The 27204-nt window shown below is 33.8% G+C and overlaps 1 protein-coding gene across 3 annotated transcripts in view; it reads right to left on the minus strand.

Annotated features, from left to right (window-relative positions):
- LOC105479619 (glutamate ionotropic receptor delta type subunit 2) overlaps positions 1–27204 on the minus strand; it is a 1566744-nt gene that overhangs the window by 330300 nt on the left and 1209240 nt on the right. For all 3 annotated transcript variants that reach the window (XM_024792196.2, XM_011737665.3, XM_011737663.3), the window contains exon 11: positions 9850–10162. In XM_024792196.2, coding sequence (XP_024647964.1) covers positions 9850–10162 — 313 coding nt within the window. The remainder of the gene's footprint in view (positions 1–9849; positions 10163–27204) is intronic.

The raw sequence follows: 27204 nt of genomic DNA on the forward strand, positions 1-27204 counted from the left end.
AAGTTTTCCTAATACATTTCCTTATGCTTGATTACACTATGCTTTTTTAAACTAATGCTTATTTTCTGGAAGTAAATGATGAATATAGAAGGATTAAACAATATGGCTGATTCTATCTCTTGCTGTGGCCTTCAGAAACAGTGAGGAAATAATAACTACAATGTTCTGTGCCTATTTTATGTCATGAATACAGTTCTAATAGTGTTATATCCATAAGTTATTTTAATTTTCTCAAACACCTGATGAAGTCAGTAATTATTATCTGGGGAACTGAATCACCTAGAGGTTAAAAAACTTGTCAAATATCATATAGCTAGTAAGTGGTAAAAAACAGGATTGTAAACTGAGCTGTCTCTCAAGGAAACACAAAGACATGAAAATAGTAATTTAATTAGATGTTTATGTTACTGAATCATACACTTTTATAGATAAACTAAAATTTTAAATAATCCGACACTCTATTGAAGCAAAGATCAAGTGAGTTATTTGAACAATTTGTTTCTTCCTTTGTGACTAGGTAAAAAATTGGTTCGTGGTCTGTGTTCCATTCTTTCAGTAACACAACTTAGTATGTATTTGACCCAGTTGCAGTGTGCTAAATAGCAGGATATCTGTGAATTCCATGCTTGTGGTGTCTTGTGTTTCCTTAGCATGATAATTATGATTTTATGATGGAGTTGCATGCTTCCTAGTTTGTGTCACTTGTATATTCTAAGCTTCATGAAAACAGCCATCATGCTGTCTTATTCACCTCTGTGACTAGTTAAATAATTCTTGTTTAATATCCAAGTTGGTGTTTACTAGAGAATGAAGAATTTAAAATAGTAAAGGCAGAAGATATACTTTTAGGACGTGCTAAAGTAGAGCTTAAACAATGGATATAAACACTAACTGCTAGAAAACAACTGAAGCAGATAGAATAAAGTGTGTAGTGATCCCAAATGGCTTGTTAATTTGGAGTCTAAGATACAGAGCTGTAAATATAAAGAGACTCTATAAATTTGGGGTGCAGTCAAAATCAAAGAACAACTTTATGTGTCTACAGTGCATTGGTGGGTCATGCATTTATCTTTTTTAAAATTTTGACACAAAAAAAGTTGCCATAAAAATGTAGTTCACTAGTAAGCGACATTGATATATATAATGAGGTACATAATGTGTATTTATACTTCTCTATTACACATTGAAATTTTTCTGCTTTATAATTGTGAAAAACAATCAAGAAAAGTTTGTACCACTTTCAAGGGTATTTAAGAAAATGTCATAAGGACTTTATGACCAATAATTTTTTAAAGTTGATGATGGAAATTTTAAATATACTATCATGTCCATGATAGTTGGGTTATAAGGATGCATTTTAGAGCTAGGCTAAATGCTAAGAGTCTTAATTTTCAAAACATGTTGACTTTGTTTTTGAAGGCTCTGGTCAGTTTCCTATGCTTTAAAAATATAGCCATCATTATTAAACCTCTAATTACACATTCATATACAAAGGGGAAATGGATTCAGGTTTGGGCACGTCAAACAGAAATTGAATTTTCAAATTTATGTTTGAAATAATTTAAATAATGTTCTGTACCACCACCTGCTGTCCCTTGAGCCCAATACTTTAACTTAAACCAATCCTAAATCAGCTTTAGGATAAATTTATGTTGGGGACGTTTGTTCCCATTTTTATTACTTAAGCTGAAGGAAACTGTAATATGGTACTGTAAAAACACTGAGTTCTACTCAGATGTCAGATAATACTATTTTAAAGAATCTATAGCACCTGCTTGTTCTATCATTTAAATTTAGATTTAAAAATAGTTTCTCAAAATCACCCTTCAATTTTTTATTGTCTCTTAGGAAACAGCTTCTTTGTTTTGTAAAATACTGAAATAGTACATTTAATTATGGAACATATTCACAGGTAGTTCAAAGGAGTCAAAGAAGATGTTGATTGTACTAGTTCTTGTTTTATAAGAAGAAATATGATTTTTGCCTCATGTTCTTTGATTTCTTTTAACTCTTCAAAAGCCCAGTTGAACATGAGAAAGGATTTTCTGACTCAGGTCATGTGGAGTTGGTATCAAGCTAAACAATTTTCAGGGCCATATATGCATATAGTTCATAGCATAATTGCTTAGGAGTTCATCACAGTTCATTGGGAAGGCAAACCAATGCATGCATTCACAGCTTAAAATCATGGCACTGTTTTCCAGTAAACAAATTACTGTTCACTATTGGTAGAATTTGAACATTCACTTTCAGCATGAAAGTTCAACTTTTTTTATTAGTTGTGAAGAATTGTGTGATAACAAGAAAGAAAATGGGCATTTTGTCATGTTTTAAATCAGCATGGGGAAATTCTCAGGTGGATGTGACAGCACTCAGAATGCATTGTGGTCCCTTTATTAAGGACTGCCAATCACAATTAACAACAATAAGAGATGTTGTTTAAGCCTAAATAAAAATTATGGAGAGCCATTTTAATTTAATACCTGTAAGAACAGAATGTAGAAAAAAACCTGTCTTTGTAGTCGAGTTAACCTGTCACAGGGAATTACTCTCATTTTTCCTCTGTTCACAAGGGTCAGTAAACCGCAGAGCTAGTCAATGTCATTTTTGTTATATTCAAATTGAATGTGAAATATTAGATAACAATATAAAGAAATGGCTTTAGTTACTGCATTCCAAGGCTTGAATCCTTTGAGAGTTTGTAAATAGGACATTGGTAAGTTTCATATATTTGATACCTACACTATTAAAATTGATGTCTTTTTGAGTTATTCTTCTATGCAAAGTTTTAAAGAGATGGTCTCTCAACAATCTCTTCTGTTGCCCAATTCAATAGGAAAGAATGTCTGACTCTTCTTTTTGTGGATATGAGAAAGTTGTGTTCTGTATAATAGTGTGATCCATCTGACAGTAGGAAGAACTCTTTATTTTCTTCCAAAAATTGTCCTGGGATTTCAAAATCAGTGGGTTGTCTTTTATGTTAACTCTTGTGCAACAGCATCAAATTATTTTCAGTATTTCTAACACTCCTAAAGGCCCGCTTTCTACTCATCACTAGCATCTGTGGAGCTATTTGATGTTTAAGAAAACTACCAAAGGAATTTTCCTTCTTTATTCTTTTCAATAATTCTGGCTGCTCCTCTCATCAGAAATGGTTTATTTTGATCTCAATTTGGTTAAGATCCATTGGCATGATGTTGAACACTCCTGCAAGGACTGTATCTTTCTTATTTATGGTCATACTCAAAGCATAGGCCAGGCATGGCACATAGCATACTCAAGAAATATTTATTAAACCCTAGTTAAGAGTTATTCCTTATTTTCCTTTTGCTACTCATGTTCCTGACACATTGTTGGTGCTTAATAAATGCTTGCTGCTAAATAAACATATATGTAGTTGCTTCAAATATTTTATATGACTAGAAATATTTCTGTTTCCCATAATCAGACACAAACATCTGAAGATAACTCTAAAATTTCCCTTTGCATGTAAACAGAAAGCAAATTACATACAACTACATTTGCGAAGAAGTCAATGATGTCCTCTGGAGCCCAGATGATAGAAAGAGTCACTGCCAACAAACTAAACATAAGAGACTTCTAAAAATCAAATCCAGTTTCCTTTAAGAATATTAATTGCAAGGAGATGTATGTGGACATGGAGATAAGGGAGGACATAAAATGACAACAAAACTTGTATAAAATTGGTCTCTCATTCGTGCATTTTACAACCTAATTCACAAGCTCTTAATGTTCCAGCAAAACAGATGTACTGAGTTTATCTCTATAATGGACCATACTGCTTTTGCACAGTTGGATTCCCTGAACTATTTTTCCGGAATGCTTTGAAGTTACAGATTTTTTAAAATGTCAGGATTAATAAACAACTCACATATATTTAACATTTTTCTGCTTTTAGCTGTCCTTGAACTCTTTTTTAGAAATCTGTCTGATAACACATGAAATGCCTCTTTATCCCTATTCAATCTGGTATAGTGGCTCAATGAAGACTGCAATTCTGAAATAACAGCTGTACTTCCTCTTAAAAGACTGTATTTTTATTGGAAATTATCACCAGTTCCAACTCAACTGACTATACATGGACACTGTCATTGATTGATTCTCTTTTTCATAGGGTTTATAAGCCTCTTCTTAATTTATTTTTAATCAGAGCATAAAGATGCTTTCAGTATCTTTTAATGAATTCACCTTTTCATTGTTAGCAAGTGGAAGAATAGCAGCTTTTCAAAGATGAAGTAGCTAATCATATGCGATTCAGTATTATCTGTCATTATAAATTTGTATAAATGTACAATCAACCTACAGGCTGTGCAACTCATTTAAGGGAGCAGTGGGATAGAAAGGTATTTAACATATTTATAACTTTTGTTATCTGTTGCATGTTTATAGAACTAGAAAAGCATGCTAACCATATGGGTAATTCTATTTATCTTTTTTTCTTGGGTGTGCTCCAAAACTTATTGAAATTTGGTCACTTGGAGGAAGAATTCAGAAAGCCAAAAGCATTCAGAAAGAATTCATAAGCATGTCAACATCTTCAAAAAAGGCTTCAACTAAGAAGATGCCTTACTTATAAACTTCTCCTCTTAGCTTTTTACAACAACTCAGTGGGGACATTACAAATAAATTTCTTTTTGGTTTAGTGAGTTTTAAGTCATTTGCAGACAATTTTAGTATTTTTGTTTGAGACTATAATTTAATAAACAAAATATTGCAGTTAACCTCCATGTTTTATTTAGTTAAGTATTTAGCATCCATTCTTTAAATTTATCAATATGAATTTATTAAATGCCTAACATGTACAAGGCACTTAACTATAAGCAAAGAGACTACACAGATTAAATAGTACACTATTATATATTCAAAGGATTCAGGTGGAGACATGTTTAAAAAAATGAATTACACTATGGTTGATAAGTACTATGATAAATATATCTTGAGGAGTATAGAAGATGGTTCTCAATCCCAGGAAAGACTTCTTGAAAGTAGAGAAATAAAGGAAAAAATTAGAGGATGACTAGGAACTTGCTGTATAAAGGCAGAGAGTGAGAGTAGAGTCTAATCAGGTTGGTAACAAAGGCACTCCAGGAATTGGAAAGAGCAGATGCAAAAGTGAAGAGGTAGGAAAGAGTCTTGTCTTATAGTCAGGGACAAAAACCAGTTTGGAGTAACTGGGCCATTAAATGTGGGGCATGAATGGTAAGAGATGAGAACTGAGCGTTGGACAGGAGTCAGGTGATGGAATATTGTTTATACTCTGAAGAACTCAGACTTCTAAACTGCAGGCATTGGGAAGCCAAAAAAATATCTGAAGAATGGGAATTATGTGTTCATCTTTCCATGGCATGGATAACTTGGGTATATACACAAGTATGTGAATCGTATATTTGCAGGAGACAACACTGGAAGAAGAAAGACTTATTATAAGACTCCTATAGTTCAGGTGAAAAGTGAGGGAGCCTCAATCTAGGTGACAATCTAGGCTAATCTTTCTAGATGAGAAGAGATTTCCACTTCTAGAAATATTTAGTAGATAAAATTGACAGGACTTGATCATGGTTGGATATACAAGATGAGAAAGAGGAAGAAATCAAGAGTTATTTTCAGAGTTTCTAACATGAGTCTGAATGGTTGGTGGTGGATCAGCTGGAATAGAGAATGTGAGAGGCTAAGAAGGTTCAGATTATAAAATGAATTCCATTTTTGGCATGTTCAAATTTATGGTGCCTCTGGTATAGTCAGAGAGTTGCCTAGGTAACAGTTGAATATACAAATCTGAAGTTCAAGAATAGATGATGTAGATCTGGGAGTCATCAGCGTATTGGCAGTTGTTGAAATCATGCACTGAAAAATTGAATAAATGGGAAGCAGTAAGATGAAATAGAGGTTAATTATATCTAGCTATATCACCTCCTATTTCTGGTCAATGCTCATGTCTATCAACATCCTTGTCATCCTTCCTTATTTATTCACAACTTTGACACATGGTTCAATTTCTTTTTCTCCAGTCTAATCCAAATCATCATTACAGCTGGCTCACCTAACCCTTTAATCTCTCAGTTCCTTGATCAGCTTTGAAGTCCTTCACCAACTCTTAACTTTTGGAATTCGTATTCACATACCTACAACTTGTTCTCCTCTATTACATTTCAAAAAAAATTAGGCTTAGGTGTCCTATTTTATAAATACAGGCTTCAAACTCATTTACAATTATGTTTTCACTCTTTTCCTGTAATATTACTGAGACCTCTACTACTCTCTTCTACTACTAACAATTCTATCAATTTTTTTTTTTTTTTTTTTTTTTTGAGACTGAGTCTGGCTCTGTCGCCCAGGCTGGAGTGCAGTGGCCGGATCTCAGCTCACTGCAAACTCCGCCTCCCAGGTTTATGCCATTCTCCTGCCTCAGCCTCCGGAGCAGCTGGGACCACAGGCGCTCGCCACCTCGCCTGGCTAGTTTTTTGTATTTTTTAGTAGAGACGGGGTTTCACCGTGTTAGCCAGGATGGTCTCGATCTCCTGACCTTGTGATCCGCCCGTCTCAGCCTCCCAAAGTGCTGGGATTACAGGCTTGAGCCACCGCGCCCGGCTTCTATCAATTTTTTTTTGAGATAGAGTTTTCCTCTTGTTGCCCCAGTTGGAGTGCAATGGTACGATGTCTGCTCACTGCAACTTCTGCCTCCTAGGTTCAAGCAATTCTCCAGCCTCAGCCTCCAGAGTAGCTGGGATTACAGGTGCCTGCCACTACATCTGGCTAAGTTTTTGTATTTTTAATAGAGACGGTGTTTCGCCATGTTGGCCAGGCTGGTCTCGAACTCCTGACCTCAGGTGATCCGCCTGCCTCGGCCTCCCAAAGTGCTGGCATGCGCCACCATGCCAGGCCTACTCTATCAATTTCTACTCTTAGTTTTCATTACATTCACATTCTTGGTCCTTCTATTTATAGTTGTTCCATGTACCCCACGACCTACTATTTCAATCATTATCTACATCAAAATGATCTAAAATCATTTGTCTCGTTATCCCTTTTTTACATATGCCTAACTCTCTGCAGCTGAGTTTAATTCATTGTTTTATTTATTTAGTAAACACTTATGTGACACTTATATAAGTTATATCTAAGAACTTCACAATTGTAACCATTCATTAATTCTCATAAAAACCCATGAGGTGGGTACATCCAGGATGTTTTCTGTAAGAGGAACTCACACCATCACACAAGTTTATGACTCTCAACCTGGAACATAACATTCTTCTTTAATTGGGATGCTTTCTGTGGAGAAATCAACCACCATACTGTGAGAAAGTCAAACTATCCCATGCAGAGTGACCTCATGGAGAGGCCCAAGTGGAGAAAAGGCTGAAGCCACTAGCCTGCAGCCCACATTAACTACCAGATATGTGAGTGAAGTGAACAAGCCTTTGGATGATGTTAGCCTCTGGACTCCGAATTATCTAGCTGAAACCTTAGACATCATAGGGAAAGGACAAAGCTTTTTTGCTTCAATAATAAACTTATTGTTAAATCCAACAAAAACCTTTCAAGCCTTAATTTCATTTGATTCTTTGAAATGTTTAACACAGTCAACCAAATGTATACTACTAGCTGCTCTGATTTGCATTTGTGCATTTCTAGTCACTCCTTATGAGGCACCACTGAGCGCTCCTCTACCCATTCCTTTCTTTAGCGCTCTGTCCTAGGCTTTGTGTGGGCCAGTGGTTCTCAATCAGGAACTTGCAATTAAGAGCAACTACTCTGTGTGATCTCATTCACTCCCATGTCTTCAAAATTTCCTACATTCCAGTATCTCCTAAATATATATTAAGTCCAGATGTCTCTTTTGTGCATCTGACGAATATTTCAAACCACTAAGCACACATTAGTAATACTCTTTTGAATGTTTCAGAGATAGCTCAAACTCAATGTGCAGCAGAATGAATGTATCATTTCTCCTGTCATATATTTTTTTGGGGGTTTTATTTTTTCAGTAAACGAGATCAACATCCAATATACATAATTTTCTATTCAAAAACCTACGATAAAACTTTATCTCCTTTTTTTTCTTCAGCACTGACCCCCCACCACTCTATAGCTAATCAAAACCTACGGATTCCATTTCATCAATACTCTCCTTTTGACTCCCAAAGCTACCTTACCTTTGAGCAAGCCACACCAACTCTTTGCTCAGTTATTACAATAGTCTTAATTTGTCTCACTTTTCACAATCTGTTCTTATTGTGAACACTTATCAATCTGTTCTCTACATTATAACCAGAACATTTCTAGAGTAAAATTTGAACCTGTATTTTCCTGTTTATTATCTTTAAATATCTGATCATTTCAAGGATCAGTTCAAACTCCTGATAATAACAAATGTAGCTTCAGCCTCATCTTTACTACTTCCCCTCTGCTTGGATTATCTTAATTTCTCTCTCACTTCTTGCTCTGAAATTCCATCCTAACCATTTATGTCTCTTTTTCTCCATTCATCTTCTTCAAGAAGCTCTTTCCATAGTTAGCTCTGTCTCTCTATATAAAGTGTTACTTTTAAAAGCCTTCTCTGTGACATTAACATATATTAAGCTCTTCTACACCTATGTTCTCCTAACAGTCTATGCTTATCCTATCACAGAACTTTCTACCCACAATTCTAATCCCATGTTTATACATTTGTGTCTCATTAGACTTCTGTCGTGGCGCTATGATGGCAAAGACCCTCTTGCTCACCATCATACATTCAGTTCTTAGCAAAGTTCTACTTAGACAGTGTGGATTAAATATTTACTGAGTTAATTATTAATGAATGAACTAAAAGTGTGAAAAATATACAGTAACGGGTAAACTTAGAGCCCTGGATATGGAAAGGTAGAGGGAAAAGCATGCTTATAAAAGGTTTAAGGGCTAGATTAGAAGTGGGCAAGTGAGATGAAGGTTCTAGACTAATCTTTGATTAGTTAAATTAGAATAGAAAAATGAAGTTTAATGGAAGGTCCAACAGAAAATAGGAATAAAAAGTAAGATGTTATTCAGTTGTAAGTATTAGCACAAAAGTATAATGTCTCCATTGTAACAAACATCTCTCCTCTTCAATATATATGTAGAGCTTGCAAGAGACTATCAATTTTCTTACTATTTCATTCTCTATGAGGCAAGTCTCAAGTAAGGAATGTAATAAATATTATTCTATTTTGAAACAGTGAGAGCCAAATAATTAATCAGACAAGTTTAAAGAGTTGGGCAGATTGGATATTAAATAACAGAGCAATGACATTCTCTAGAAAATAGTGAAATTGTAAGTTAAATCACCAGTAAAGATTACATATCAAAGTGAAAGATAAAACATAAAATTTCTCATCAGTCTTAAATTAACCAAAGTCTTTTCAATGTCAATGAATATTTTTAATGCATGAAATAATGTCTCTGAACAAAGAACAAATCCTAACATTTCTTACATATGTAAATAATTAAATAGTACCTTCTCTGGTAATAAGTAGTTTCATCCTAGTAAGGCTATTTCTCAGAAAGTGAGTTTGGAGAGAAAAATCAGATCTTGATGTTTTTTGTGAGCTTTACTTTTGACACTCACTTTTGCCTTTGTTGATGAAATTGAACTTGCATCAAAAGACAATGAACCATTACTGCTGGAAACCTGGTGTGTCTGAGATCCACTAGGAGGGAGAAGGAAATGTTCTTTTCTGAGCATTGCTGTGAGGACCCTTTAGAACACTTATTGATGTCACATACAGAACCTTATTAACTAAATACATGGCATGGGAAACATCACATTCTGTTTTTTTTTAAATACTAGAATATAGTTTTGCTCCTTACCTTGTTGTACAAAAGATCCATACACAAACCACATGGAGTTGTAGAGAGTGGTAGACGTCATTGATCCCATTTGTAACCGTGGGGGATTAAGCCAGTTCAAGAGGTAGACCAGTAGACCCACCAGAAGGACTGTGCCAGCAATGCAAGCCCATAGAGAGAGATCAAATGGTGCAAGACAGGCAAACATATCCACTGTCTTTTCAGCCCTTCGAAGTAGTACCCCCACTGAGTAGTCCATGTAACGTGTTGTAAAGTCCACCACATTCTCACGGTCAGGAGTGATGGTTAAAGCAGAAATCCCTATGTCGGCTCTCTGAGAAATTGAAAGAGAAAGGAATACATTAACAATGTGAAAAACAATTTCATTTGTGCCACTTCAGCTTGCCTCGAGGAAAAAAAACAGATGCCTCAGGCAATATAAATCTTTTTATATAAACTGAAAAACACTGCAAAGACTTCTTACAGAAGAGCCATGTGTAAATTTTGAATTTCTTACTGAAAATCTTGCCCCATCAGAGTCAGACAAATTACCTTGTTCATATTATCAGCACATGTAAAATCAGTGAAGAATATTTCAGACACAGATTACACAGGGAGAAAATCGTCTTTTTTTTCCTGGGTGATTTTTATCAAAGTCATCATTAATAGTAAAGGAAAAGCTTATACTGGAGAATCCTTTCTAGGGACATGTTCCCAAGATATTCAACATGTTCTTAACATGTAAATTATTAGGTGGGTTATTTAGAAACTTCAACATGGCATTTTACCATTGGTTTATATTTCTCGGCATAGAAATTTACACTATTGGGCTCTAAACAGATTTGTTAGTTTTTACAGCACTAAGTTGTCTATGCCAAAGATCACTAACATGATTGTATTGCATAAATGTCAGGAATATTTTAATGAACAATTAATGATTAAAAAAAGATAATTCTTGGAGTAATAATCCCTTTTTTAATGTGTCTTCTTATATTCTCAGTGATAGCACTAAAATTTACTATTTTACTTATTTAAAATATAGCAGGATCTCAGTACAGCAGAGGGTAGATGACTTTACATTTAAATTGCATAATATGATAAAACATATTTAAATATCTAAAAGATGTATCTTGTTTGAAGTAATGATCTTCAGCTGTGATCAAAGCTGCAGGATGTCCCTTCCAGACAAACACAAATACTAGTAAATTATTTTTTGAACATTTTCTCGTTATTTTCTTTTTAATTGTTTCATGAAAGAAGATAAAACTTGTTTTATAGCTTTTGGGGACAAAAACCACGAAAGACATGAAAAGTAACATGCCCAGTAGAATGCTAAACCAACTTGGATGAATCTAGTCTCAAAGTAATAATGCTTTTAAAAATATTCTAGCTAAAGTTAAGCAGTGTGTGTATGTGTTTGTATGTCTGTGTGTACCAAGTTCATATATATTTGTTGCTAGGCCCCATGCTAAGTATTTAAGGATTTTTTTTTTTTACTTAGTCCTTACAATGAGCTGTGAATTATGCGTTTTTCCTCTCCATTTCATAAGTGGAGAAACTAAACCTTAGAAGTTTAAGTAACTTGTTCAGATCTCAGCAAGTAAGTACAGAAGCCAGATATTAAAGCTACATTTTTCTTATTCCAAAGCCTGTGCTCATAATCATTTTACCATATTCCAGCTATCATTCATTTTCCAAATGAACCATATAGTAGTCACTTAGGATAATTGGTTCTAGGAAAATTTTTATATTAAAAGAGTGTGAAATTTTGCTGTTTAAACTGTACTATTTACATTATAACAAGACCATATTAGTATATGTACCATGGATCTACAATTATTAACTGAATGGCATCAAACTTAGTAACACTATATGAAAATGAACTTGCAGAAAAATATTGCTTTCAAACTCATATATTTAATTTTATAGCAAGATACTGGGAATTGGGTCTTTTCAGATGGAAGATCTAACCTGGATGTTTAACTCCCTTGTCCTGTCTTTTCTGAGCTTTAGTTTATCTATTTGTGAAATGAATGTAACTGTTCAGTATCATTATTGTGAGCTGACTCATTTATCTTGATCTTAATGATGAATAAATAACTCTCTAAGATTCAATTAGGCTCTCAGAAGATGCATTTACTTTTTCAGGCCATTAAAGTACTATGGATCAGTAATTTACTAATTGATCACTAGTGACCCAAAGCATTTAATGACTCAACCAAAGTCAGAAAATTCCACCTGAGGAGGAATTTACTAACAACATGTTGATAGTATTTATAAAATGTTCATAAATATTTTTCTAATAAATAATTACATGTTTTACTTTTAAATGAATATAAATGGGAATAGTTACTGATTTTAATAACGGATACTTCTAAATCTCACAAAGTGAATTTTTAAAATAGAAGAAAAATATCTAAAGTTTTTTATTTAGGAAAAGGGAGCTGATTATTTGCATGTGCTAAACTGTTTATTAAATTTAACAATTACTTGTCATATATCTATAAACAAATTCCTAAATTCTGGTCTATTTTCAACACGTGGCTATTCTATTTTCAAGAAGAAATTTCTAGCCTCCCTGTGGAAGGCATATCAGAATCATATAATGAACTTTTTCTAACAAATACACACACACACACACACTCTCTCTCTCTCTCTCTCTCTCTCTCTTTCCTGTCTCTGAGTTTTGTATAGTCCTTCCTAAAGAGATGCTTCACTCCATTCTTCAGAATCAATGATACAGCAGAACACTGTAATGGATAATGAGTATGTGGTAGTCCTTTCTTATATTAGAGGTGCTACACTGAAGCAAAATTTTAAAAAAGGCCAAGGACCACTAATTCAGAAAGACAGTTCTAAAATTTCCTAAATGTCAATAAACAATATAACCAGAAATAATCAAAGACAACGATTTATTCTTACCCTTCTTAGGTTTTTATTTATTTGGTCAACTCACTTGTCCACTTTTTACAGTGACTTTCCACATCTTTACTCCCACTGTTATTACATAGAGAACACAGAAGATGTGAGATTAAAATTCATACTTATTTCTACGTTCCAACCTATAGCCCATATGCAGTCTACTCTATTTATCTGCTTCCATAATACAGGAGCTGTCCCCTTTTCTAAGACTAACTTTCCATCAGTAAACGTATCAACCTCCATTTCAGATATTTAAGTCCCTGTCTCATGCATTCAACATCATCCTATTAACTAGATTTCCTATTAAAAGACTCTTTGTTTCTTGTTAAAATGAAATCAAAGAGATTGAGCCCTTCCCTCTACCCTCTGGTTACTCCATGTTACCACCTTTTCTCTCTGTTTTTATATATCCCAGTCACTCTGAGAAGACTCTTTTTTTCCCATATTGTTGGGTACCCTATTCCTCATGGAAAAAGTACTTCTTAATTATTGTATTGTTGAACATAGTAGATATACTTCAAAGCTCATCTGATCAGGTCTCTTGACATTTAGCACTGATGATCTCTCCCTGCATCACAAAGACAACTTTCCCTTGAATTTAATGACATAACATGCATCTCTTTCTCAGTTCCTTTTTCAAGTTCATGTTAGCAGTTCTCTGGACTTGGGCCTACATCCTTTTCTCATTTGAGCTCTTCTGTGTTCATTACTGCTTTGTCCCCATCTACACACGATTTACAAATGTATATTTCTTTTTTTTTTTTTTTTTTTTTGAGACGGAGTCTCACGCTGTTGCCCAGGCTGGAGTGACAAATGTATATTTCTAGATGTGTATCTGAGCTCTGGGGTCTAGACTGATTTATATAACTACATAATTGACATTTCTGCTAAATGACTCGAAAATACCTCAAATTTAACATTTAACCTACCAACATCATACTCATGATATTCAACCAGTCCTCTTCCAACATCTCCTGCTTTAATGAATGGTGACTTTTTACATAAGTCATAAAACTTGTTAGCCTCATTGTCTTCTCCAGCCTATGCCCCCTATTAAATATATCACTATTTATTTCACCTCCTGAGAATCCTAATATCCATTCATTTCTCTATTTCCAGTTTCATCATTTTCCTAGGCTCCAGCTCCTTGTAAGACTACCTGAAATCTACCTTTCTTCCTCTTCAATCTCCCTATTGTAGCCAAAGTAGTCTTTCTGTAGAGCAAATCTGATCCTATCTCCCACCACACTTCAAAAATTTTCAATGAATTTGCATTGCTCTTTGGAGAAAGATTAAAAACATGGTCTATACAGGTTTAGGTAGGCTATCCCCAACCTGCTTTAACATATTCATTTTGTACCATTTTCCCTTCCAGCAGTTCTTCCTGATGTATGGTCTTTGTACATGCTATTCCTACAGTCTGGATTGACCCTCCTGAAACTTCAAGTAAATGTTTTTACATATATATATATATGTATATATATATACGTATATATATATGTATATATGTATGTATATATATATATATCAGTTTTACATATATATATATATCAGTTTGATTTTCATTTTCACAGGGAAGCTATCCACTATCGCTTTGACTGGAACAATAATTATTATTTACACTATCAGAAATTTACATCCATCACTTTACTAGCCATTATGACAGCTGTAAACTTACATATGTTTATATAATCTTTTCATTAATGTTTGACTCCTCCACTAGGCCATAAGCTACATGAAAGCAAGGATTGTGACTTTAAAAAAAAATTACCTATCACATTTTCTGGCATAGAATTCATGGTCAATAAATACTTGCTATGAATATATGAATAAATAAAGATGGAGCTCCTACTAAACTTACATTACCTAATTATTATAAATCTTTTCCATCTTTTTGTCTGCATTCCCAACAGAGAGGTATTTAAATAATAAAAAGAAAATAGCAATATGAAAATTGACTGTTTTATAGCAATGATAATAGATTAATATCCTGAATAATTATGTCAATAATTAAAGTAAGGTTCTTGATTTATCAGTATATTTATGCTTACATTATTTGCAAATAGCCAAGATAATTAGTCATCTACTACAGTAAATTCAATATATTACAAAATATTATATGTCAAATATTTAATGTAAAATGACTATTTAAATTTTGATTAGGACTAGCACTAAAGCTGGAATATAAATACATTTTAAAAATTATTTTAATTATATAGTCATAATATTTTCCTTGAGAGAAGATATAAGATTTGCATTCTCTCAAGTCATGAAAAGGAGATGGATGGATTATACAATGGAGCATGATTAATAAGCAATATAATCACTGAATCTCAGAAGCTTAGAGAAATTGAAATACATTTACTCTAAATTTAATCTGAAATAAATGATTATATGTAACAACTAAAGATCTAATTTATTCTTGAATATAATGCTGAGAACATTATATTGGTAAGATTAATAGTTATGCATTTAGTTAGTGCTTGCTATATACCTTTATACCAAGTGTCATGTTATGTGTTTTACATGCATTATTTTAATATTACACCAAGTCCAACTGCTTTTTCTAAGATGAAAAATTTGCATTTGAAATATTCGAATTATTATAAAACTTTGATTTTATAATGAATTAATACCTGCTTCCTTGTACTCTTTATTAGATATCTTAGTTTTGTCATCCATACATTATGTTATCATTCTAAATAGATCTGCCCTATGACAAGCTTTCAAACCTTTCCCAAGAGATGATGATTTTCTATCCCTCAAAATAACTTGTCATTCTTCTGTGAACATAGTCTAATCAGTTTCTTCAGTTGATATAAATTATACACTTTTTAAATAAAATTGGAGGCTGAATCATTTTCATTAGGTGATTTTTAATACTACCTTATCCTAAATTTAAGGTTAAATAAAATTAAAAAAAAATTTTTAAATAAACACTATCAAACTAGTAGCCCACATAGTCTTATGCAGTTGAAACAAATGTTAGATTTTATATTTGTCTAGGTAATCTCATTCTTTGGTTCTTTTGCATCTTTCACATCTACTGTAATCTATACTTCTCATTCATTATGTCAACTTTATTTTACCAGGTTTGAGCCATTCAGAAGTTTGAGAAGCAAGCCTTTAATTCTTCATTCACATTACTAGTGAAGTACATACATTGGCAAGTTCAAAGTATGGCAATATGCCTCTAAAGTTCTATGCACTTTGATGATAGCTCACTAGTTAACACTTTAGATATGGCTTTTCAATCACCTATAAATATTCTTTACTACATTGCCATCAAGCCAGGTTTATCTATAGAGTTTTAAGTGCTTTGTAAAAGGCATTGTTGAACTCAAAATACATATTTAATCAGATATTCATTTGCTCATGAATAGCTAATGCTATAAAAAACATGAACTGCTGTTTTAATCATTTAAAATACATCTGATTAATAATCCATTCTGTTACTTTATCTGAGAATAAAATCAAACTCACTGCTCTATCAGAATGAACATTTTATTTCTGATTTTGAATATGACAATTCCAAACTAAATATCACCTCTGTTTTTCATGTTTTGCACATACTGCTTGCAGTAATTCACATATTACCTCAGGAAACGCATTCATTCCAACTTTAAACATTTTTTGCAAAAAGCAGCAGCAAAACAGTTACTGAAGAGTTTTGGCACACATTTAACAAGTACTAGCTCTACTTCTGCCTACCTAACTTTCTAAACTATTTGTTTCCTTCTCTTGCTCTTCAAGAGAATAAACTTCTGTAAATATTTGAAATTTCTTGATAGTTTTCTTGAATATTGTTTGATTTTCTTTGGTCTTCAAATAATATTACAGTGTAAAGATTCCAGGTTTGCCTGGGAGAAAGTAAGGATTGAAGAAATGCTAAAGGAAGGAAGAAAGGGAGGAGGAAAAATGGGAGGGAGAGGCAGGAGAAGGAAGGAAAAAAGAGAAGGAAGGAAGGAAGGAAGGAAGGAAGGAAGGAAGGAAGGAAGGAAGGAAGGAAGGAAGGAAGGAAGGAAGGAAGGACGGAAGGAGGGGAGGGAATGAGGGAAAAAGGGAGGCAGGGAGGGAGGGAGGGAGAGAGAGAGGAAGGGAGAGAGAGAGGGATTACAGATGTGAGCCACTGTGCATGCCTGGCGTTATTATTCCTCATTTTAAAAAACATTGAGATTCAAATTGAAATTTCAAAAGATTTTATTTTAATTTTGAAGTAATTTCAAATTTTATAGAGGAATTGAAAGAACAGTAGAGAACTCTTGTATTTTACACAGACTTTTAAGCTTCTGTCACATTTGCTTTAGCATTCTCTCCCTTTCATTCTCTCTCACACACATACACACACACACCCTACACCTGCACCCACAGAAATACATGGAGGGAGGGAGAGAAAGAGGGAGGGAGAGAGAGAGAGAGAGAGGGAGGGAGGGAGGGAGGGAGAGGGAGAGAAAGAAGGAAGAAAGAAGGAAGAATGTATTCAAGTCTTACATCTGTCAGTCAATGATATACAACTTTGGGCAGGTAGCCAAAGATTACTCATCTCAAACATATATATTTCAGCATAGTATCAAATAGTTGTGTAAGGGCTGACATTATTTCATTGTTGTTGATTTTAATGGGATTGTCTTTATACTGTTTTGACATTAAATAAGAGGTTAGTAGTTTGAGATAGGCAATTATCATTCTAATTCTTTCTTTATTTAACTTAATTAATTCATTTATTTTGAGATAGAGTCTTTCTCTATCACCCAGGCTGGAGTGCAGTGGTGTGATCTCGGAACACTGCAACCTGCATCTCCTGGGTTCAAGCAGTTCTCATGCCTCAGCCCCCTGAGTAGCTGGTATTACAGGCGTGTGCCACCACACCCAGCTATTTTTTGTACTTTTAGTAGAGATGGAGTTTTGCCATGTTGGCCAGGCTGGTCTCAAACTCCTGACCTCAGGAGATCCACCGGCCTTGGGCTCCCAAGTTGCTGGGATTACAGATGTGAGCCACTGTGCCTGGCGTTATCATTCTATTCCTCATTTTAAAAAAACACTGAGATTGAAATTGAAATTTCAAAAGACTTTATTTTAATTTTGAAGTAATTTCAAATTTTATAGAGGAATTGAAAGAACAGTAGAGAACTCTTGTATGTACTTTACACAGATTTTTAAGCTTCTGTCACGTTTGCTTTAGCATTCTCTCCCTTTCATTATCTCTCACACACACATACACACACATACTCCACACCTGCACCCACAGAAATACATGTAAACATATATACTTTCTATAATATATAAACATATAGGAATATACATACTTTTTTGAACCATTTGAAAATATGTTGTATACATCACACTGCTTTATTTCTCAGCACCTCAGGATGTATTTAATGACAACAACTATATTCTGTAACAGCATTGCATACAGTTACCAAATTTAAGAAATTTAACATTAATGCCATACATTAATCTATAGTTCATATTACAATTTTATAATCTTCCCAATTCTGTCCTATCCTAACAATCTAGTTTAGTTTGTGTGCCTCTTTAGTCTCCTTCAATCTGTAACAGCATTGGAACTATTTGGTCTCCAAGGAACTGACTGAACTCACCTGTGAAACACTCTACATTTGGTCCTTTTTGTAGAGTGGTCCTTTGATAATTTTTTTTTTTTTTTTTGCGAAAATTGGTTTAAGTTCTCTATCTCTACAGCGGTCAATTTTGGAAAATCGTATTTTTCCAAAGATGTTATCAGTATTGCTCAGGTTTTCAAATTTATTTGCATAAAGATGTACAAAGTAATGTGTTCTAAATTTTCCCCTGTATCAATAATTATTACTCCCTTGTCATATCTTACCTTGTATGTTTGTACTTATCCTGTTTTTACTTGATTAAATTAGCTAATGATTTATCTCTTTTATTGATATTTTCTAAAAAGCAGGACTTAATTTATTAACTCGATCTACTATTTTTTCTGGTAGTTACCTTACTACTTTCTCTTTTTATGTTTATTATCTTCCTTGTGTCATCTTTTAAAATTTGTTGTACTTTGTATTTGGATATGAGAATCTAATCTATTACTAGTTTTTTATTTTTATTGATATAAACTTTGAAGACTTTTTTCTTTTTTCTTTTTTTTCTGAAACAGAATATGGCTCTGTCTTCCAGGCCTGAGGGCAGTGACACTATCTCGGCTCACTGCAACCTCCGCCTTCCAAGTTCAAACAATTCTCGCATCTCAACCTCCCGAGTAGCTGGGATTATAGGCATGTGCCACCACACCCAGCAAATTTTTTGTATTTTTAGTAGAGACAGGATTTCACCACATTGATCAGGCTGGTCTCGAACTCCCAACCTCAGGTAATCAACCCACCTTGGCCTCCCAAAGTGTTGGGATTACTGGAGTAAGCTACCACACCCGGCCAAGAGTATTAATTACTCCTTTAAATATTCTTTGCCGATTCTGATACATATATTTTTATTACCACAAATTTTTAAATAATTTTTTTATTTTTCTCTTTTCTACAGCTGTTTAACAAAAGGATTTCTTAATTTCAGGTGAAAAGCCTTCTCTTATTATTCTTCTAAATTTCTAGTTTTATTGTATTTTGATCAGGCAACACTATTTGTAATAAAGTACTTAAATGGAATTTAATAGTGTTTTCTTTGAGGCCAAGCAATATATGATTGGCTTTTGTCAATGTTCCATGTATGCTAGAGAAAATGGCATATTGTCAGGTTATAGTGTTTGATCCATATCCCAAAAACGTATCTTATTTAATCTATTCTTTATGTCATTTATTATGGTGTAGGTTTTGTTATATTTACCGTGTTTTTCTATGTAGCTTGGTTTCTTTGGTAATTTTTCTTTTGCTATCTAGAAAGATTTGCATGTTTATTATAGTTTTTACCTCAATATTTACAACTTTTACAATGCTTTACTCCTTTTTTTCCCAGTTAACCTTTTGAAAATTTTAAATAAAATCTGTTACTCTCACTTATTCCCTAAACTGCATTACAATAACCTATTTTCCCCTACTTTTCCCTTTTCCTTTGATTTTTAAATACTATTCTTTCATTTTTAGAGCATATGACGATTTCATATTATTATCTAATCCATGTCTCCAACTTTGCTTACTATTAGTCATTTTGCTAAAGATTCTCCTGTTATCTTTTGGTTGAATGAAGCTCATTCTGTAATAAACCCTGCTTGGTAATACTTTACTATATTATAATATGCTGATGGAATAAATATGAAAGGACATTTAAGGCCGGGCGCGGTGGCTCAAGCCTGTAATCCCAGCACTTTGGGAGGCCGAGGCGGGCGGATCACAAGGTCAGGAGATCGAGACCACAGTGAAACCCCGTCTCTACCAAAAATACAAAAAATTAGCCGGGCGCGGTGGCGGGCGCCTGTAGTCCTAGCTACTCAGGAGGCTGAGGCAGGAGAATGGCGTGAACCCACGAGGCGGAGCTTGCAGTGAGCCGAGATCGCGCCACTGCACTCCAGCCTGGGCAACAGCGTGAGACTCCGTCTCAAAAAAAAAAAAAAGAAAGGACATTTAAGATTTTGGACATTCATATCCAAAAGAATTTTGTAATATCTTTACTTTAGTAAGTGATATTGAATGTTTTTTCTTTTATTGTATGTGATTTCTTTGTCAGCCATTCTTTTGGGAATTACTCTAGCTTTTCAGAATTAATTGGGTAACTTTTATGAAATGTCTTAATCATTTGGTCTATTCTTTCCTGAAATGAAGAAAACAGGTAGGATATAACATTATTAATTTGTTTGTAAACAAATTACATTTTTGTCATATTGCACATATATTTAATTGTTTTCTATTTCTTCTTGAGTCAATTTTAATGATGGGATGTTTTCCTTGATAATAATTCATAAGTTTCTTTCAAATAATTAGGATAAAGTTGTGCTTAATGTTTCATCATGCTTGTGAAAATTTTTCTTAATTGTGGTATACACATTCTTTTTTTGATACTATTATTTATGTATTTCATTTTCTGAAACCAGACATGCCAAAGGTTTTTTTTTTGTTTGTTTTACATCTTCTCAAAGAACTGTTTTTTCCCTTCAGTTAATCCTATTGATTTATGAATTCTAAAATATAGATTTTAATGCATTTTCACTAATGGTTTTTATTTTGTTTATCGAGTTGAAGGCTTGATAAATTATTTTAATTTAGTAATTAAGTAGAGTTTAAAGAGGAACATGTTTCTGTAAGCAAAGTTTTAAGAACAGTTTACGTGTAGTGCTTTTGTTATCATTATTTTCTAAATAGTCTATACGTTTAGTTTTTATTTCCTCTTTGCTCTAGGAACAGTGTATGAGAGTTTTTTCTCATTTGCTGTTTTTACTTCCAAGCGGTTTGAGATTTTGTCTTTGTCTAAAATGTTACTCATCTTAATTTTATTGTATTTTAATCAGGTAATTTGTTAGGTATTACTTACGTTGTATATAAATTTTGGAGGTTGGGGGGCACATGATATATTATCAATTTTTATAATTAACCTATGGGTATTCACTGTCTGTAGGACACACATTTATATCAAATATATATTAATTATGCTATTTATATTATATTAAATAAAGTTTAAAAATGTTATCCTTTCAGTCTTCTCTATCAAAACTCACATGTTGACGGTCCATGATTCATAAGTAACTTACAGATGTGTTTATGTTTGACCACAGTTTTAAAATACTTCAGCCAGAATTCAAAATTAGTAAAGTCTACAAAAAAATTCAAAGTTACAATTTTATGTGAACATTGTTGGAGTCTGTTTCAAGCAACTCGTTGAATCTGAGAGACAGTGCCCCCTTGGAAAGTTCATGAGATCTTCAATTCATGTTAGCTCTCACAATTCAAGTACATTGTGTACCTAGGTACTATATCCAACTTTACTTTTTTATCTCAACAGCCTGATCTCTATTAGGTATTTGAATTTATTGTCCTTCATTTTCTTTCTTGGTTTATTAGTCTAACTGATCAGCACGGCAGATTACATAAGATAGCCACAAAGTTCTTCCTATTCTGGTATTCCTGCCCACTTGCAATGTACTGTTTAGCTCTTCCAACCATCGGTGCAGTCTATTTCCCTATCTTTTAAATCTGCGATTAGCCAGGGACTTGGTTTGGTCAATGGGAGAGAAGCAATGTGATACAAATAGAGCATTAGAGGGCTGGCACAATGGCTTGCCATCTATCTTGCTGTGCCAGGAACCCTGGATCACCATGTGAATGAGTCCTAATTTGCTTGCTGAAGAGTGAGAAGCCATGCAGAAGATAACAGAAGTGCTGCTACTGAGCCACAACAGCAAGTTGGCAATGAAATATTATGCTCCCTGCTGAGCTCATACCCTGCTCTTTTCTGCAGTTTGTACCCTTCCAAATTAGGACAATTAATGGATTTTTTCAGGGTCACGTAAAAAACAGCTATTTCTTACAAGTGTGCTTTTTTGAAATCTGCCAATTCCTGGTTCATTGAGGGTACCCTTACTTAATTTAGAGTACTGTTTTAAAATTTCCTCTAATTTTCTATGTATTTGTCATATCATATGAGATCTAAAAAGGGGAAGGTAGATACTTATGTTTTCTTCAACATCTCAAGTAAATAGATATTTCAAAAATTTTAAAAATTTCTTTAATGGAATCATTTTGAAATGTCTTCCAAGCTCAGTAGAGACATAGGAAAATAAATATTTCAACAGGGCTTACACATGATAAGTCAGTGAATATTATTTTCAAGTGCTTACAATGTTATTCATTTCCCAAGTTTTATTAAAAATGTGGAAAAGGGAATTCTCTAACTTGGATTCCCAGTGACATGCAGTAATTTAAACTATGTTAGTGTATTTAGCTGAACATGGAGGTTGGGCCAATATAAAAACAAAACATAAAAGTGAAACTTTTATATACCACAGAATAGCTAATAAGTCTACCATTTATAAAACAGAGAAGCAAAACTAAGATGAAAAATAAATAAGTTTAAACACTGAACTGTAAAAACTGTGTATGAATATATTCTAGGTTTTAAATGGTCAAATTATATAAAATCAGCCTATTTTCTTCCTGCAGGTAAAAGAAATGCCCAAAATATCACTGGCTTAAAAATCAACATGGAAGAAATTCCCTGGCTGACTGTCCCAGGTTTATCAAGCTTTCAGAGTTAAGAACCAAACTTATTTTTTCTTGTTGCTCTGTGCTTCTCAGTACATAGCTTCCAATTCATGTCTTTAGAGGGCTGCTTGAACACAAGCCATCCTATTAACATTACAGCCAGAAGAAAGGAGGAAGACAAAAATAAGAATAAAAACCCTTCCTTTAAGAACACTTCTCAGAGGCATCACATGATATTTCTGCTTAAATATGACTGGCTACAACTTAGTCACATGACCACATGAGCTCAGGTGAGAAACTGGGAAATTCATATTGTGGGAAGTCTGTTTCTGGCTATTATGATTTAGGAGCTGTATCACTAAGAAAGGAGAGAACAGATATTTATAAACAATTAACAGCCACCGCTACATTTCCTCATATGTAAACACTGTTTTGAGACTGAAAAAGTTCTTTTAGACTCTTTTCCATAAATCTTATCATAATGTAATGTAATCTTAGAGAAATACATGTTTATCCCTACCCAGTCTTTCTAAATACTGCACAGAATTTCGAGCAATAATAATTTTTGTCACTTTTGTATTTTTAACACATTGATAGCACATGAATAGACGCTCAATAAGTGTTTATTGATTATGAAGGTACTCTGATTAATTTACATATTTTCACTCTGAAGGTGTTTTTGAATGTTTCCTGTTTCTTACCTATTAAAATTAATAGATGTTTGATCCTGCAATTTGAGTACATTCATTTGAAAAGTGTTTCTTGGGTTTTGTCATACTGATAAGTCTCAAAATTAGTATTTTTCATTAGTTCAACAGATTTTTGTCTCTGACAGCACAATAGTGACAAAAACATTATTTTAGTTTAGTTTCTGTGTCGTAAGTCTTATTGCTACACCGTTTCTCAGAAACCACGTGCTATTCCTTCTCCTAGCTCCCTCTTCAGCAGGCCGCCAAGCCTACTCACATGCTGATCGCATTTTAAAGTCCTTATAAGAACAGTTTAGTTTTCACTAGTCTCTGAACCAGCTTTTATCTTCCAGCCTGATTATATATACTGAAAAATACCTAGTCCTTTTCTAATGTATTTTCACCTGAGTTTGTGACATTTCCTCCCTAGAGTTTACAGTTATTCTTCCTTTCTCTGTTTTTCTGTATCTCTCCTATGGGACTTATCCCATAATATCTGTTTTATATTCCCAATTTCAATATAAACTTCTTGATGTAGGTATTTTATCTTCGTAGTCTTCTATCTCCCTAAATATTTTCTCACTGCTTTGCCCACAGTAATTTTTCAAAAATGTTCTCCAAGAAAGATCTGTCTCTCTCAACTTACTTGCTCTGCTTGTTCTTTGCAATTTGGTAGTAATAAGTGGTTTTATATAACCTTCAATTCTAGCATTCAAGGAATAGATTCTTGGCTACATACTGCCTGAAAAAGAGTCTGCCCCATTTTGTCATTGACTTAAAGGTTTTTTTCCCATATGAAGCTCTTAGCCAGGCCGTCTGACCTTGGTAGCTTGGGTTCTAATATTTTTCAGCCCAGATATGTGGGATAAACCTCCATATATGCTAGCTGTACCACAACCCTGCACACAATATATCACCACCTTCCTTTTACTAAGGCCAAATCTGACACTCAAAGTAAACAGCTTGCCTGAGATTATAGGTGAACAAACTGTGGAATTGGCCATGTACCCTATAATATGCTTGATAAATTCGATTAACTTTCTGCTTTATGGTTTCTGTATAATCTCTTCCTCCTAATTACTTTCCCAGTCCTTATTCTTTGCTCTATTTTGTTTTCTAGCACATATGTCCTTTTTAATTCTTACTCTTATTTTTCTAACTTCTGATTTATACCTAAGCAATACTCACACTAGGGAAGTAGGAGAAAGAGATTTCCCAGACATGGTGGTAAGTGTATATGTATATAATTGAACATATAAGGCATTATAGGCAATTATGTAAATTTGAGTTGAAGGAAAACTGTTGGAAGGTTATAGGGAGGGTGTAATATGATCTGACATTTAAAAATAATCACTTTGGCTGCTCTGTTAAAAATAGATTATAGGGAAAAGAGCAGTAGCATAGTGATCAGTTAAAGGGCCACTGACTGAAGTAGTCCTAAAGAGAGAAAACAGTGGCTTTCGAGTGTTGAGAAGTGATCATATTTATGGTATATTTCAGGTTTACAGCCAGACAAATTTGCTGATGCATTGCATATAAGGCGTGACACAGAGAAGAGAAGTCAACAACAACTCAAAGGTTTTGCACTGAGTAACTTGAAAACTGGAGTTGTCATACACTACAACAGACCAGGATGGGGGAAAGGGATGAAATCAGGAATTCAGTTTTGAACACTTAATGTTTGAGGTACCCATTAGAAATGGAAAATGCTGAAGGTGTTGTGAGAAATAAAAGTCTGTAGTTCAGGTGAGAGGTCTGGGTTAAAGAAACAATTAGGGAAGTGGTCTACTTACAGATGATAATTGAATCCATAAGATGGGATGAGTTCACCAAAAGTTTACTATGCAAGTGGTGGATATGTGTTGATCTCCTCTCTCTCTCTCTGTCTTTCTGTCTCTCCCTTCTCCATATAGCTGCTTAGCTCTTGAAGACCAAGAACTCTGTGTTCTATACTTTAAGTATTCTCCAAAAATTACAGCTACATATTAGGCCTCAATAAATGCTTATTGAATGCTAAGTGGGAAAAAAGGTACAGTTATAAATTACAGTAGTTTAGGAATTATCTGTAGCATTAGAAGAGGCTTAAAAATATACCATTTCTATAATTCCCAAGAGATAATGCTGTATCTTTGAAGAAACAGACCATCAGAAAGAGTTTTCCAGTCATATAGAGACTTCTTCAATTTTCTAAGAGGCCATCTGAAGGCTGCTTATGGGCAAAGAATACGGAAGCAATTGCTGACTGAAATGCCCAAACTGCAAATACACATTTCAATCAAATGCAAATCAAGTATAAAAACTAGAATTGCGTGAATTTTTATCTTCATTGTAGTAAAATTTTCAATCATTGTAGAATTCACTTAATGTGGCTATTATAGATGTTTTAGGAGCTCTGCAGGGGAGGGGAATGTAAGCTGTTAATAAGAAGATTAACTAGCTCCCAGAAACAGTTTGTCTCTATGAGAAGTAAATCAATTCTGGCTGTTCTCCTAGTGATTCTGTGCAGTATCAAATGAAATATAAAATGAGTAAGAGAGACACTCAGATGTCCTCACACTTCCAGAGGGAACCTCTGAAGTCAAACTGCAGTTACCTCCTACCTGGACACAGCTGAGCCTTGTTAGGTCTCGATTTTTGTTGTTGTTGTTGTTCTTAGTCAAGGTACCTTTACTTATTTTAAAGCCTGTCATTACAAAATTACCAAATTACAAAAAGAAAACTCAGGATCATTGAGACTTAGAACAACTGAAATATGAAGTATCCAAATGGAAGGCAAGAGTAAGTTCACAGTTATCTTTCAAGGTATGGCTCTGCTTCCAAATATTCATTCTGAATATTTGTATGTCAAGTGAAAAAAAATCCTTTAAATGAGGTTGGAACATTGATTGCTAGAGTGAGTGAAAATTTAAGTTTCCATTTGTAGTTTTAATGTTGTACTAAAGGATGTTTCCATTTCTCTTTAATATTAAAATTAACCTTTTCATTTAGTAAAGTACTCACCATTGCAAAAACGGAGAAAGAGGAAATATATTCTGTATTGCATCAACTACCTTTCTAGGCTATAATAAATGTTTATTATTCTCTTTTACTTGTAGCATAATTCTCTATGTTTATAATTTCGAGAGTAATAGAGACTAGAACTGGCATGTTAAATAAAAACGACCAAGCAATCTAAACACAATACCTCACAATTATGCCCAGAGAACATAGAGAATTTATATCTGCAATGCCCTTTAAAAGTTACTTATAGTATCCTCACCCAAATCTCTACCTTCTTATATGCCTGGATGTTATCTTACTCATTACTTTTATCTCCAAACCATGATCAGGGATAGATGAAATTCTAGGTAATAGATGGCATTTCAATAGCCAGCAGTGGATTTCAGGATTTATCTATCCTTAAGTTATCAGATTTTCTCATCATAGCTTCAGTTGGATAACCTGTAACCTACCAAATCTTTTTATTTATAATATTTTACTGAATTTTTTTTGTCCTTGTCTATAAGTTCTCCTTAAATCTAAGAGCCATTCCTGGATGGCATCATTCCCTTTGGCAAATGTTCACTTTCTGTTCTTTAGTTTTGATTCAGGACTTATTATTCACCACTTATCTGTGCTTGCCATCTATTAGGCCAAGTACTTAA

The sequence above is a fragment of the Macaca nemestrina genome, chromosome 3, assembly GCF_043159975.1.
Source record: "Macaca nemestrina isolate mMacNem1 chromosome 3, mMacNem.hap1, whole genome shotgun sequence".
Classification (NCBI taxonomy): Eukaryota; Metazoa; Chordata; class Mammalia; order Primates; family Cercopithecidae; genus Macaca; species Macaca nemestrina.